The sequence below is a fragment of the Biomphalaria glabrata genome, chromosome 5, assembly GCF_947242115.1.
Source record: "Biomphalaria glabrata chromosome 5, xgBioGlab47.1, whole genome shotgun sequence".
Taxonomy (NCBI): domain Eukaryota; kingdom Metazoa; phylum Mollusca; class Gastropoda; family Planorbidae; genus Biomphalaria; species Biomphalaria glabrata.
The window spans coordinates 10196358-10212932 of record NC_074715.1 but is presented as its reverse complement, the minus strand read 5'-3'; the positions used below and the strand labels follow the sequence as shown (position 1 = coordinate 10212932).

Below are 16575 nucleotides of genomic sequence, written 5' to 3'. Positions count from 1 at the left end.
TACACATATTTTTAAACAAATAAAAGCTGATATTAGTGTTAGGGTTTCCTAAGCACATAGCATCCAGTATCATACGTTCTTAGTTGATGCCCCTAGACAGAGGCGTAGGGAGCAAAACGTGCGCCCGGGGCAAGGTACATTATTAGCTCCTCCCACCCCATTTTCTATGAACATCACTTAGGAATATAGGTTGCGTGTAACGCCCCACCCCTGAGGGCGATGCCCCTTTCCTCCTCCCTCTGCTCCAAGATTATAGCTCTAAGTAAATTAAAACAAAGAGGCTACTGTGTACGTTCGATTTGGTCCCGTTATAATAGTGGTGAATTCAGTGCATCCTTGCCTTCATTTTAGATGAAAATGGTCTGATATTCTGGCTGGAATACTGTTTTTAAGATTTGCCTGATGCACAAATCTAACCTATGAGACTGATTCAAGTGAAAGAACTTCACATTTACAGCCATATAGAAGATTATTGATAAGTGTTTCACGTGACTATTTAAACTCATGATACCTACCAATTTTTCACTACATATCTTAATAATGTAAGATTTCTTTTTCTTTTTTCGATATACAAAAAATTAATTAATTACCACAATATTATTAACAAATTCATTCTTTTTTAAATTCATATATGATTTGTTAGAAACAATGAATAATTGTGAAAAATGTTCAAACTTTCAGATTATCACACAGATCCAGTTAATGAAATGATTGTATGCCATGTTCCGCCATATTAATGTGTTTTATTTTATAATTTTCAAACTTACAACGAATCAGAAAAAAAATGTTGAACATTTTTACATTAAAAATAAAACTTTTTTTTTAATTTGTCAAGCTTGTGTCAATGGATCGTGGGGCTCAAACTGCAAAGATAATTGCAGCGATCGATGTTTTAACTCATCATGTGACAGTAAAACTGGATTGTGTGACAAAGGGTGTGTCGATTTGAGTGACCCACCATACTGCATATTAAGTAAGTACAGTTGTATCGTAAGCAGTGTAACTTTTCTTCTAAAACTTTAAAAACAGATATACATGTTACATATTACAGTTTTTTTTGTTCTTTTTTAAAATCACGATATACTTAATCAACGTGACCAAAACAAAACCAAAAAAAAACAAAAAAAAAACTTTTAAAAAATACTCAAATTATTTCCTACTTTGCCAGTAACGTAGGTAGGGTGGGCAAGGAGGAGAGAGATATTGAAAATCTCCCACTTGAAGGAAGCCCCCAAATAAATTGTTTTTTGTTTACATTTACATTAAATATTACGCAAAATGCAGGGTCCACAAACAGGTCAAGCCCCCCTGGGCCCCCAAATGATGGCTGATTCCTAGATACGTCACTGTACTTTACTAATTCATTGCATAGATTGCCTAAATGTGTATGTTTTTATAGTCTAAATTTAATTTTGAATTAATCAATACTATTGTATTTTGAAATATTAATACAAAGTAGTAATAAATCATTTTGTTTAGTTGATTCTTGCAAGTCTAAAAATAAAAGCGCTTTAGCCTAATATATATTTTTTTTACTTTGAAAACACAGAAAATAAGACCTCTGATACCAAGGAAGGCATTTCTAAACAGAGCCTGATTGCCATTATTGTAACTGTCTCTCTCCCTGCGGTTTTATTCATAGTTTGTGTGATCCTTTTAAAAGTCAAAGGTAAGTTATAAATTAGCGTCATATTAATTAAGCTTTAAATGGATATATGTTTGTTTTTATATAGGCCTATGCATGTATGTTTTTATGTCTATCTATCTATCTATCTATCTATCTATCTATCTATCTATCTATCTATCTATCTATCTATCTATCTATCTATCTATCTATCTATCTATCTATCTATCAATCTATCTATCTATCTATCTATCTATCTATCTATCTATCTATCTATCTATCTATCTATCTATCTATCTATCTATCTATCTAATCTATCTATGAATCTATCTATCTATCTATTATCTATCTATCTATCTTTTTTTTCTTTCTTGTTTCTATCTATTAATCTTTTTCTTTTATATTTGAATATATTTTTTTTCCATTGAATATCTTAATGTTTTATATCACAACCATGTCTTAGTATGACAAGATTGTTCCATTAAAATGTATACTATTACCTAATCTTTTGAAATTTAAATTTTTTTTTTTTTTTTGCAGGACAATTATGTTTTAATCCGAAATACATAGCGTAAGTTTAAACATTTTTTAGATAGCATTTCTATTCACTTTTAATGGACTATAATTCCCTATAGAAAGGAATAATATCAACTCACTCCGTTAATCTGCCTTTCTGTCTGTCTATATGGTAAAAAGTTAGAACATGCTTTTCTCACAACTTTTTAATGAACCTGACAAGCCATATATCAATAAAAAAAATTAACCAATAAGTTAAAGAAGTTAATTAAGTGTTTGTAATTAATTATTTTGTTTGATATTGAAATAAGGGGGATACATCAAGTTGAAATTTTGCATAATTATTCATAGTCGATGACTATACACGAATCAATACAAAATAAAAAAAAAAAACAAAGAAAAAAAAACAGATTGTGAATCATTTAGAAAAAAGTAAAGTTCTCCTTTCAAACCCTGTACAGGGCAGATGATGTTAAGGTCATCTGTTTTTGTGCCTTACGGTTAACGAGGGTGTCATTTAGTGTTAATTAATTATTTTTGTTTGAAATTGCTTACATGGTAGATAATCCTAATAATTTTCAATAAAGGTAAGTAATTAGCGGTTCTTTCCTTCGCATAAGCGTTTTTTTTTTGTTTTTTTTTTTAAACTATTCTTTTTTCTATTGTATGTTTGCACTTTTAGCCTTTCGTTTCGTATGTCTTCCCGACTTGCATTAAAAGATGCACATCCCAAAAATTAAAGGGCTATTTATAATTTAACTTTATAATAAAATGGTGCTTGAAAAAAAATGCAACGTCTACTTTCGGTTATCTTACTGAAAATGTCCATGCTGTACAGGGCTTTTGAATAAGTTTATCATAAATATATCTTTTTAACTTGATCAAACCTATTTCAGATCTATCAAATCAGATATGTCCAACATTGAATTCACGAGTTAAAGTTTACATTATATTTTAAATGGTTTAAACATTGGAAACAATCTCACTTAGTAGCACATATGTTTTATATTTGAAATACATTATCTACATATATATTGAGTACTTTCTCAAAAATAAAAATCAGCATGACAATATTGTCGTATCCCTAAATTCCTAAACTACATCCAACCGTGCAACATCAATTTACCATCGTTACCTACAGTGGCGTAGTTAGGAATTTGCAATCGTTTGGGGGCGGGGCGGGGATCTGACCTCTTTTGGGGGCCAAAACATTTTGAGTAATATTTAATGTAAAAGCAATCATTTAGGAGCCCCCTAAAATGGGGGCCAGGTGGTCATTTTCAAATTATCACCCTCCAACCCACCCTAGCTACGCCTCTGGTTATCTACACTTTTGTTTTAAATGTAAATATTAATGTAGACCTTTATTTACTTTTTCTTTCAGCTCTGGCAGTACATCGGAAGGTACGTAATTTATAGATGTAAAATAACACACGTACTTCCACGACTAAAGAACATAGCCTATATATACATTTTAAAACATGTACGTTATTATAGGGCATTGTTATAAGCTCTAGTTCGTCGATCTCATTTGTATCTGAATGTTTTTTTCCCCCCAGGTTATTTAGTCGTAGATTCGTATGATCGACCAGAGTACTATGACAATGAAATCTATGACGTCGTTGACAACGAAGAAGTTATTGTTAGCAATGGTAAAAAGTGTTTGAGATTTCAATTAGATCTGTGGTCAATTCAGAGCAAATATCTTTTATTTTTCAAAATTACTCATATATATATATATATATATATATATATATATATATATATATATATATATATATATATATATATATATATATCACTAAATCACTAAATTATGAAAGCCTTCAGGACAGAAGACTCAAAAGTAAAGTAGTGTTATAACTATGCCATGCGCACCGACATCTAAGCTAGAAGGTGCGCACTGTGATAAACTAGACTAAAAGGGATGTCAACATTAGGAAGAGAGGAGAACGATTTCCGCCCAAGTTGAGAGCCGAAGTGAAAAGACTGTGACTAAGAAAGATAATGTTTTATGAACTTGTGATGTCGTGTAAATAAAGATATATGTGCCTCGTTGAGTTGCCTCACTTAAGTTATTACAGTAGCAACTATACATAAAAGACACAAAAATAAAGGCACATTCCTCGTCCCATATGCTAGGACAAATTTGTACAAATATTCCTTCTTCCCTAGTGCTATTAGAGCATGGAATGGGTTGCCTGAGCTAATCATCTTCCTTTTTAAAGTAACGTCTGTATTATATAAGAAATATATATAAATATATGATTTTCCTAGAAATTTAGCAATTGATATGTCTATAAGATGTATAAAGGAGGTATTATCTTTTTTGAAAAAGTATTTTAAAATGTTTTTCAGGCTATATACACGCAGATTCCTATGATCACCCAGAGTATTTTGAAAATGAAATCTATCAAATTATTGGCAGCGAAGAAGTATCAGTAAATAATGGTAAATAATAAAACACACACTATTTACAAGATATACATTTATCCTGTACTGAAAGATTTGATATGCTTTTTTATTATTAATAATTGCTATTCGAATTTTGACTTAGGACTTAAGAGCAGTGGCGTCACTAGGGATTTTCGTCTCAAAGTTCGACAGCCAAGTTGGAAATATGTAGATGTATCCCTATATATGTGTATATACATATAAATAAATGTATATATATATATATATATATATATATATATATATATATATATATATATGTGTTTTGCATGGTTGTCATTGCCGGAAGTGGTAATGGATGTAAGCACTCCACTACCTATAAAATGTTTCCTAATGGCATGCGTCTCAAATAGCCTCTGACAACCAGTCCCACTCCGGGGCTTCACGTGTGGCTCAGATATTGAGTCCTGCGGAACTGTTGTCATTAACAGGAGAAGGGGCAAAGGCGAGTAACTGGCGCCTAAACCAGAGAGCTTCGGGCAGGGGGGGGGGGCTTGTTAACCATGGCTGGCTACCCACCTAGGAGAAGGAAAACTCTGAATTCAAACCTCTGTTTCCTTGCAGCTATACCTAATCATGGGAAAGGCTTCGGGAGTCAACCCTGAGAAAAAATCAGGAGCTGGCGAACCTAAGGCAGTTTGCAGCACCCAGTGCTACACTCTGGCAGAACCTGCGACGCCTCTGACCACAAACTGTATCGGCACTGCCGTTCCTTTGGATACATCAGCTGCGTGGAGAGGGGGAACTGATGTATGGGCTAATGCCCACGCATTCATCTCATTTCCATGAGATGATCCATAGTCGCTTCGCGACTGAAGGAGGCCATTTATATCTATCTATCTATCTATCTATCTATCTATCTATCTATCTATCTATCTATCTATCTATATATATATATATATATATATATATATATATATATATATATATGTATATATATATGCAGTATTTCCCGTGGCTGCTCAGCCCCAGCTGTGACCTACATATTTTGCCACATCGAGTGACACCAATACTAGTAACGCCGCTGCTCAGAAATATTTAATCTTAATTGATATTTAAAAAAGGAAAGTTTTATTTTCGCCATTGTCATGTTATTTAACAGGTGAGGAAAAAAAAAGATTTCGCGACAATGTCCATCTTGGGTCCTGTTAGTTGGGAAACGTTTTAAAGAAATATATATGTATATTTTTAATTCAGCAGCGTAACACATGGTTAGGCCTGAGCTGTGCAATTATAAATAATGATAATTCCAGTAACCATTCTACTCATCATACCCATCCTGCCAATCTTGACCATCTACCCATCCTGCCCATCTTACCCATCCTGCCAATCTTCACGATCTTACCCATCCTGCCCATCTTACCCATCCTGCCCATCTTACCCATCCTGCCAATCTTGACCATCTTACCCATCCTGCCCATCCCATCCATCCTGCAAATTCTGCCTATCTTACCCATCCTGTACATCTTACCCATCCTTTCCATCCTGCAAAAATCCTGCCCATCTTACCCATCCTGCCCATCTTACCCATCCTTTCCATCCTGCAAATCCTGCCCATCGTACCCATCCTTTCCATCCTGCAAATCCTGCCCATCTTACCCATCCTTTCCATCTTACCCATCCTGCCCATCTTACCCATCCTGCCAATCTTGACCATCTTACCCATCCTGCCCATCCCATCCATCCTGCAAATTCTGCCTATCTTACCCATCCTGTACATCCTGCCAATCCTGCCCATCTTACCCATCCTTTCCATCCTGCAAATCCTGCCCATCGTACCCATCCTTTCCATCCTGCAAATCCTGCCCATCTTACCCATCCTGCCCATCCCATCCATCCTGCAAATTCTGCCCATCTTACCCATCCTGTACATCCTGCCAATCCTGCCCATCTTACCCATCCTTTCCATCCTGCAAATCCTGCCCATCGTACCCATCCTTTCCATCCTGCAAATCCTGCCCATCTTACCCATCCTGCCCATCCCATCCATCCTGCAAATTCTGCCCATCTTACCCATCCTGTACATCCTGCCAATCCTGACCATCTTACCCATCCTGCTCATCCTGCTAATCTTGATCATCCTGCCAATCCTGCCCATCCTACCAATCTTGCCTATCCTACCCATCTTTCTTAAGGCTATTTAAACTTGATCATGCCAAAGAAAGCCTTAATTCATCCTCTTTTTATTCTAAATTGTTTTCCGTAATAATAGTGATCCATTATAACTCTTTGTTTTATCTCCATTTCTTTCAATCTCGTATTTGTAGTTTCACTGTCTATTATTCTTTTATTAAATTCATGGCAGATTTAATAAAATATTTCAATAAGGCGAACACAAGTTATTGCTTGGCTTTACGTTTATTATTGGTATTTTCACATGCATGTTTTTAATAAAAAAATGTTTACATAGATAAATTCAATGAAGTAGATGAACACAGAAACAGCGAGAAAGAAAATAACCCATACTTAGAGCTAATAGGTATTTATATTTTTCTCAACCTTATCATATTTTTATGCATGTCTGTTTGTATGTAAATATAGAACTATTGATAGACAGTCAGACAAATCTATCTATTTGTGTATGATACTTTCAGTAACCAATACTATCGTTTTCCGTGTAAAGTTTAGGGTAAGAAATAGGCTACTGGCAGTTGGCCTGAGAATCAAGGTATCCAACAACTAAATTATTATTATTGATTGTGGTGATTATGTTTGTATATAAGATTGTAAACAGCATTTAATACAACATTGGTTGTAGGATTTATGGAATTCTATGTTTATTTATTATTATTTGCTATTTTTTCATTGGTCTATTTATTGGTTGGGACAGAGTGACAGCGCTTGAAGTTTTGTTATTGTTGTTGTCAAGGCCTGAGTTATGGAGCCTAGTCGTACGATATGAGTAATATAGAAGTCAGTTTTCATAGTTATATGTAAATTCATTTAATTAACAGTTGATGTGTTGTCTTCAGCTACAGATACCCGGATTACTTTTATTAAAGTTATATATTTTGTTGTTAATTGATCATTGGCGTCTCTTTAAGTTATTGAAAGAAGTATTAGTACATTATGTGTCAAGTATAATCCCAATATGGAGTTCACAACATTGCTACCGGCACGGCCTAGAATAAAGACTCGGAATCGTCTGTGTCTAATGGCAGGCAATCACACATTATATGAACAGTTAATATGGAGAAATGTAAGATTTGTTAGCATGGCTACAGATATTCGTGTAAAATATTGTAGGAAGATGTAATGCATCCAAACGATGATTCTTGGAACAAAAATATGAAAGTTTTTATTATCTTAATAGGCAATAGCAATATGAATTTCCCAAGGTCAATCATGTCATGTTTTAAATTGTAGACCTTACTTCAAAAGAGAATAATTATAGTTTACGTGTTGTGTGTATTAATCTAGTTAAGTATGCTATTCAGCATATGTTGCACTCTGCTAAGTCATTGGTTTTCCTAACTGATTTATGCTACCCATTTCATGTTTTAGTGCCGCTTAGCAAGATGTAGCATATGTACGACTTTGTCTTAGCTTTTGGAATAAGAAACATGTCTTTGTCTTTTATGTCTTTCTGGGTATTTTATTTATAAATTAAGGTTCAGTATTGAATATATTATTACTTCTGTAATTTTTAGTCTTCTGACCTGAAGCGTCTCTAATTTTAGAGATCTTTCCAATGGAGTTACTCTAGTCATATGTGGATCTTCGTTTGTTTGAAATCTCAGGGCTGTATTTTGCACCTGTTCTACTTTCTTAATGTTTCTTTGAGCTGATCTGCTCTGAACAGAGTACTAATCATCTAATCTTGGCCTAACTAAAGTTAAAAAGCATTTTAGTTTTACCTATTTGTTTAAATTCTAAAAATATATTTTCATAAACCCTAATGCTCTGTTAAATAACTTTGTCAATATAGATATTTTATGATAACTTTCTAGGTATTTAGAGTTTTTAGTCTGTGTAACTGGTTTCCCATTAATAAAAAAAATGATTTTGTTTCTCTCAATATCTGATTTTTCTTTCTGGGTGGAAAGTCTTGTTCCTATTTGATTCCCATTGCTATAATTCTTCGTACTCTCTTTGTAAAATGTTTGTATCTTGTTTTGTTTTTATTATATTAGAATAATTATAAATAATCTGATTGTCGCTTCGTAACGAATGCAATTAGGTAGGTCATTTATGAAAATTCCAAAGAGTAGGGCCTACTGGGCTTAAAACTGTTCCTAGGGGTGCACCTAAGTTTACTCTTATTGGTGTTGATTCGGAGCCAGTTATTATTATAGTTTCTTCTCTCCATATCCTAAAACATTTTTGTAATGAACCAGTAAAGCATAAATATTTTTAATCAAGCTACGGTTTTGAACTTTGTCAAATGCCTTGGAAACGCCTAATTCCATTACATCTTTTTGCTTATTGTTGTCCTTTAAAAATCATCAATTTGTCCTATTAGTGGAGTTTCAAGTGATCTTTGTTTCGTAAACCATGTTAGCATGGAAAAAGGACATGTTTATTTTAATCATGTTAATCATGTACAGTGTTGATACAGATAATGTGTTTTTATGTATAACTTATCTTATTAAACATAGACGTTACTTCAAAAAAGAAGATGATTACGTCCTACGCGTGTTCCTAGGTCAATCTAGTTATGCATGCTAACCAATGTCTTAAATTTTGACAAGTCATTGGTTTTCCTAGCTGGCTTAGTGAACCCATTGCATGCTCTAATAGAACTTGGGAAGAAGAAGCATTTCTAAAAATTTGTTCTAGCATATGGAACGCGAAAAGTTGCGTTTATCTTTGTGTTATTCTGAGTGTTTTATTAAATTTTGTTATTGTATTTAAAACATTATGTTCTAGCATTTTACAAGTGATTCTTGTGAGTGATACATACATTCAGGATTTGGTCAGTTGGAGATATATTTAAATGGTATAAAACTCCTTTTTATTCAGCAACTGGGGCCTAGTTGTATTGTATTACTTCCATATTTATTAAATATCGTAATATATTATATGCAATGGTTTCTATGTATTTAAAATACATTTGGTTTTATTATCATACGTTTAAAAAAAACAACATACTTTTATTTTAATGATGTAGATGGACAAACAAGCAGCGAGAGAGAAAATAACTCATACTTAGAGTTAATAGGTATGTACATATTCATTTATACATACATATTTGTTTTTATATATGGATATAATTATATAGTGATTGAAAAGAGGCAGATACACATTCAGACTGTTGTGGATGGTTATTGTATCACCAAACTGCTGGTAGACAACTTAGTTGCTGTAGGCGTATTATATATTGACTTTAAAAAACTTTTAATTTTTGACTATTTTTTTTTTGTAAACAAAACTAAATAAACTAAACTTTTATTACAATATAGACAAATTTAACTCCAGATAAAATGAAGTGAATGCAATTTTAGTAATTATATAAAATGAGCAAAATCTAACTCACTACAAAAAACTTCTTTTTACTCTGGCAATGTGGAATCGTATGTATTACATCAAATCGTATATCTGTCTGACGACAATGCTGCTTTTCTTGCATCATTATTACTGCACAGCCACAACCAATAGTTAACATCTTCTAACCATCACAATAAAAACACAAACACACAGTTACCATAACACATACATTCATACAAATACACATGTTTAGGACAGACAGACATAAATATAGATAGATAGATAGATAGATAGATAGATAGATAGATAGATAGATTTATAGATAGCTTTATAGATAGACAGATTGATTGATTGATTGATTGATTGATTGATAATGTAATGAATAGATAATGTCTGTACGTAATTAAATATACTTATTATTCTAAAAATAATTAAATACAATGTATATAACAATATGTTTGTAAGTATAGTTCTATGTATTCTAACATAATAGGCTGGTCAGAGACAGAAAATAAAAACAAATTCGAACACACTTGTGCAAGTTTAAGCTAAAACGGTAAAATGTTGTCTTCTATTTCAATGGTTAATTTTTGTATCGTTTTGTCACGTTTTGTCTTATGCAAATAAGGATGCACTTCTGCGTCACTCTTTTAACGCACTAAAGATACGAAATGAAGAGTAGATGTGCATTTGTTTTTGAGTTTAATACTTTTTATCAACAACTAATCCATTGCTGAATTTAATATTATATTATAGTTGAATAAATAAAGCTGAGTGAAGGTACTAACGATAAATAACAACTCATTACATAATAATAGCCACTTAATGATGAACACTGAACAAACCTTGTGAAATTTTCTCATTTTATAGTGCCATATAAGGACTTTCTGGGATTGTTACATAATTATTATCCTTTTGCCCAACCGTTCTTAGCTTCTTTTACCTTTTACCTTGACCTATCCTTTAGTCTATTGGACCATTGAGGCACCATGCAAGATTTGTCAACCGTATTTCTGCATTTCACTTGATTTTGCCTTAGTTAGAACCTCTTTCAATGGCAGGCCCGTCCATTCTTTTATGTCGCCTTCCCATCGCTTTCTCTGTCTGCCTCTTCTTCTTTTTCCTGGTACTGTTCCCTAAAAATAGGTCTTTGCGAGCCCTGAAGATCTTGTAATATGGCCATAGATTTGTCAACCGTCTTTCTCCATTCCTGTCTGTCTTTTGCCTTGAATAAAACTGCTTTCAAAGACAGACCCATTCTTATCCCATCGCTTTCTCTGTCTGACTCTTCTTCTTTTTCCTGGAGCTGTCCCCTGAAGGAGGGTCTTTGCGATCTCCAAAGACCTTGTAATATGGCCATACAGTTTTATTTTGTGTTTTTATACAATAGTTATCAGGTCTTCGTGGGGTTTCAGTCGCAGTAGTAACCTTGCCTCAAATCTCTTTGTTTGTGATGCAGTCTTTAATTGAAATGCCTATGATCATTCTGTAGCATCTCAAGTATATAACAAAGATTCTCCTCTAGCTCTACAATCAGCGTCTAGGTCTTGCAAGCATTTTTTACTAATAAAAACATGAATCACTTGATTAAAAATCTTTTTTTTAAAATTGTGTTTAAATGTGTGAATATTTTGTGATTTTTTTTTTATAGATAGATAGATAGGTAGATATTTATTTTAAAAAATAATTGATTCTTCTTTTCAGAAAATGAATCGGACCTAAAGTTTTAGGTGTTTCAAGAGAAATATAAATGGTTTTCTTCTTACATCGTCCGAAACTATATGATTCCCTAAATGGACACAAAAAGAACATTTAAAATGTGTATCATTTTTGTTATATGTTTGCTTTTATTTGCATATTGTAAACAACTATATCATGCACTGAACATTTTAAACTTTTAGGTGTTTCTGAATAATCCGCTTATTGTACCAAGCCAAGTAATAAGCAGATGATGATGTGTCAGTGGCCTACTTTTCACAAGGGTGTCATCTGGCCAGAACAACGCCTTTACTTTTCCTCGGCTAATGTCAGCTACCGATTACAGCTAGGTGAACATAATGATCAAATATCCCAAAATAAAAAATCCCAGTCTTCACCAGGATTCGAACACGGGATCCTCGGTTCGGAAGCCAAGCGCTTTAACGCTCATCCACCGTGCCTCCTAAGATCCGAATGTAATAGGAGAATTATCAGCTATAAGGCAATTTTGTGTATTTCGTGTAAACATTTTATAGAATACAGTTACACACATTTGACAAATTTGTTATACGGAGAAAAGTGAGTACAACTTGATGTAAAATGAAGTAAATATTTGTATTTTTTATTTATCATTTGTTTTGCCGTTACAGTTTTGCAATCTTTGTTAACAATTTTATTTTTTAAAAAAAAGAGTCTTTGTGTAAATGTGACCGTGATCACTTGTTAAATAAAAAATTTGAAGACCTGAATTCTAACTTAAAAGGTCAAGCCTCCTTAAGTCAACACACTAACCACTATGCCAGCAAATTAGTTATCTATTTTTAGCTTCAAACTTTAAAGCGGCGATCTCCAAAGAATAAAGGGGGCTAATTAAACTTATGACACCACATCAATCAAGAAAAATTGTTTTCCCTATTTCGATACCAAAGAAAAAAAGTAATTACCAATAGTGAATTAACTAATTGTGTGTGTGTTTATTGATTATTGTGTTGTCAGGTAATAAAAATAATTGTGAAAAATGTCAGCTTCATTTGAGTTTGGGTGTGGATGAAATAAGGTGTACAAACTTTTAACCAGACAGAAAAACAGACAAAGTGAGTTTCAACAGTCTTAAAGAAGTTTAGAGAAGATTTGTTTTACATATCACACAAATTAAACAAACCTTTGCAAAGAAATAAATGAGCTTTTAGTGATACAAACATAATCATAGTCTCTTTTATTGAGGCATTAAATCTCTTTTGTCAAAAAGTTTGAAGAACAGAGTTATATATTTAGAACTTGTTTGTTGACAAATAAATTACTACCTGAGAATATCGATGTCTATGCTACTCATCTAGCGATGGTCAATGAAGAAATGACAACTCACTCACTTCTAGGATGAAATCAATTTAAAAATTGAAATATTTTTATACATCTGTTTCTGATTTTCAAACTGAGTTATATGAAAACAAAATAATAGAATTACATGATAATGTCATCAGTAAAAAGATTTTTAAGGCCCCACAGAGTTTAAGCTGCAAAGTTCGAAATGGAATTATTATTTCTAGATTTAAGGCTGCAACAAACTAAAGAAGTAAGCAAAATAATATTCTGGACATAACCACTTAGTAATTAAAAGCCTGTCTTAGGTAATATTGTCAAACTCCATAAGGCATTAGGTTCTCATTAGCTAAAGCTCATAATTTGTGAATTCAAAAATATTAATAGTTATTTTAAATTTAAAACTTAATATAAAATTAAATCTAAAAATGTAATTTCTAATAATTTGAAAGGGGAAGTATTAAACGTTTAGAAATTATGACAATGAGACTAATTGTTATATTTTATTTATGTAATTCATTTTACACATTTTTTTTTAAATTATAGCTATAAATAACAGTCTCTTAGTGACAGTGTAATAATCAATTTCCATGGGCGGGACATGTAGTCCGCATGCCAGACAACCGCCTCCCCAAAAGACTTCTGTACGGTGAGTTGTGTGCTGGATACGTTGGGAAGGTGGAAGGAAGAGGGATAACAGTTTTAAAGTTACCGTAATCCAAATGTAGACCACAAAAGTATTGCTTAAGTCCTTCTTAGTAGACAGTAATAAATTAATGTCAAATACATTGTAGTAAAGATTTCTATGGTTAATTGAGTCCATTAGTAGAGTTGATTGATGTTTAGTAGGAAGACCGACCAAACTGTATGTCTAACACGGCAGTGTCTCTGTGTGCATATTTCCTATACACTCACTAAACAGTATTACAGTACGAAATCTTTGTCTTGGACACTTTTCGATGTAACAATAGACGCATTAAACAATGTAATAATTCAATTTTTTTTTGTTTCAAAAGTCTATTTTCTATAAATCATGTGCAGCCATTGTGCAGGGCTAGATGTAAGTCATGTTTGATAAATAACTTAAATTACAATCCTCAATATCCACATAGTAGCTCCAGGCCAATAACCATTAACACAAAAACAATGAAGCTACATTTTAGCGTCATTTCGATAGATTATTTTAGACAAACGAAATACATTTAAACTTTAAAAATATGTTGTTGCAGATTTGTTTTCTGTTTCATGTAAGAAAAATTGATTTTGTGTGTGTGTGTCTTTCTTCAATTATACACTTTATTACGTGTGTTGGATCTAGATTATGTTCTACCAGGTAGTGTGGTATTACAGATACTTACCCCCCCCCTTTTTTTTTTTTCATTTATTTAATTTTATTATCGAGTTATTGATGGCTGACGTTTATTTCTGCTAGGCAGATTCTATCATCTTTAAAACTAATAGAAAATTTAAAACCAAAAAAAGCATTGATATAATTATGATTTTATGTATTTTCATGTGTTTGCTTTACTAGTGCAAAGATAATTTTGAAACACTTTATAAAGAATGTGTCGATCTTGATAAAATCAAACGTCATCTTTTTAATCTTTCTCTAAGTTAACAAGTAATAGAAGTACGCGTTTTAAAAAAGAAATCATTCTTTATAAGGTTGGTTACTTATTGTTTTATTATAAGAGTGATTACTTTGCTATCAATAAGTAATGCAGTAATTAAGAAGAGAATAACTAAATACAACGTGTTCCAAAATAAAAAAAAAGAAATATTTTAACTAAACTTGTTTACGCACCACAGAGACTTCAAAGCATTCTTTCTTTATTTTTTCGTTGAACTCCTGTACCTGATACCTGTGGAGAATTTGGCCCGACGTAAGCAAAATGTTTATGTATCTATGAGTTTTTCATTGTACACCAGCTATGGGAAATTTTATTTAAAAAAAAAAAGAATGTGTATTGTAATGTTAGTGAAAATTACGAAATGAGATGATGGCGAGACACTTTGGTAAAAAGAACTAATTCGTTTTTTTTTTGGTTGTTTTTTTTTTTTTTTGTTAATGTTTTTGTAAATAATCGTCATAGAAGGCCTCAATACTGACCTTACCAAACTCTAACCAAACGTTATAACCTATGTGCAACTTAGACCAAAAGCTCGTTGCAACGCCGTACATACCTGTGACTGTGATATTATCCACAAATGTAAAAGATATTTCTTTAAGGATAATAAAGACATATTATTATAATTAGCATGATTAAAAAATTAACTTAATTTTTCTTTAGTTTCATAATTTAAAAAAAAATGTACATTACCATGTATATTTGATCAGTTGCTGAGATATATTTTTCTAATTTTCAAGTTCAAACATTTTATTGGCTAACTGATCAGACATAAAACAACAAAATGTCGCATGTTTGTTTTGTGGTGAGCATAGTGTAACGGTTGTCATCATGTCTACTTACTGAATAAGTGAACTACAAATAGGAAACTATTATGGTAATGAAAGTTTGCCTAATCAGAATGTTTAGCAAGCTGTACTGCATACATTTTCTATGAAGAAAGACAACATCTTCTCTTTGAAATGTTGCCTCGTCACATAAACAAGAAAATATCATTCTTCAATCGGATTGTAGGTACCACTAAATGTAATCCAGACATGTGAAATATTAAATAAAATGGCTTAATGATGCTTTAGAAAAAAAAAAGATTTAATTCTCTAGACTTTTTTTTTCCGACAATCATTGAAGCTCCTTGTGGAGCTAAGGACTGCAACAGTGCTTCGGCTCGGATTTGGGGCCAATCATCAAGACATTTGTGTTTCTTCTATCTCCTCCATTCTCTTCTTTCTCTTCTCCTATGTGTTCAAGTCTGTTTTCTGTTGTTCTTCGCATTTTATTTCAGATACAGAAATTGAAATTCATATCTTTCTTTTTTTTTTTGAGTTTGTTGAGTTTTTAACCATGGACTTCAAGATTTTTGTTCGGCAATTTAACACCAAATATATATATTGCAAGCTTTTGTTGATGAATGGCTTTTGTTGCTGTATGTACTGCAAGTCTCAGCAAATATACTCATTTCATTACGTTACATTCTCATATGTGAGACATTTCCAAACTTTCGCTCTAAAGATAGAGAGAGAGAAGATGAAATTATAGAGATTAGTATTAAAAATATAATGGAGTTTAAAAGGAATTTTAAAAACTTTTTTGGCTCTGTAACGTTATGGTGATAATGTGTAAAGTACAAAAGAAAATAAATACTTTAAAAAACAAGCTTATAATATTTTTAGTAAATAGCTTGAACGATCTTGTATTAATAAGTTTGGATCAATCATGTAATAAAATGTGTAATAAATCTAGACTAACAATAAAAAAAGTATTTATAATAAAAAGAAAGGGGGAACGACCTGGATTTGAACTCATGGCTCAAGCCTTCTCTGGTTTTTTAAGACAACCCGGTAACCACCCTGCTAGTAAAGAGTTTATGAACATGGAACACTGTAGAGTTATATATTGTTTCTATAGTCT

The 16575-nt window shown here is 32.4% G+C and overlaps 1 protein-coding gene across 1 annotated transcript in view; it reads left to right on the top strand.

The window, feature by feature from the left end:
- The window catches only part of LOC106052369 (uncharacterized), a 30083-nt gene extending 15806 nt beyond the window's left edge, over window positions 1–14277 (top strand). Inside the window, exons 12-21 of the mRNA XM_056029093.1 lie at window positions 836–973; window positions 1550–1669; window positions 2165–2195; window positions 3525–3544; window positions 3700–3792; window positions 4499–4591; window positions 7005–7073; window positions 9705–9755; window positions 10515–10577; window positions 11726–14277. Of these exons, the coding sequence (XP_055885068.1) occupies window positions 836–973; window positions 1550–1669; window positions 2165–2195; window positions 3525–3544; window positions 3700–3792; window positions 4499–4591; window positions 7005–7073; window positions 9705–9755; window positions 10515–10573 (674 nt within the window). The 3' untranslated portion in view covers window positions 10574–10577; window positions 11726–14277. The remainder of the gene's footprint in view (window positions 1–835; window positions 974–1549; window positions 1670–2164; window positions 2196–3524; window positions 3545–3699; window positions 3793–4498; window positions 4592–7004; window positions 7074–9704; window positions 9756–10514; window positions 10578–11725) is intronic.
- The last annotated feature ends 2298 nt before the right edge of the window (window positions 14278–16575 follow it).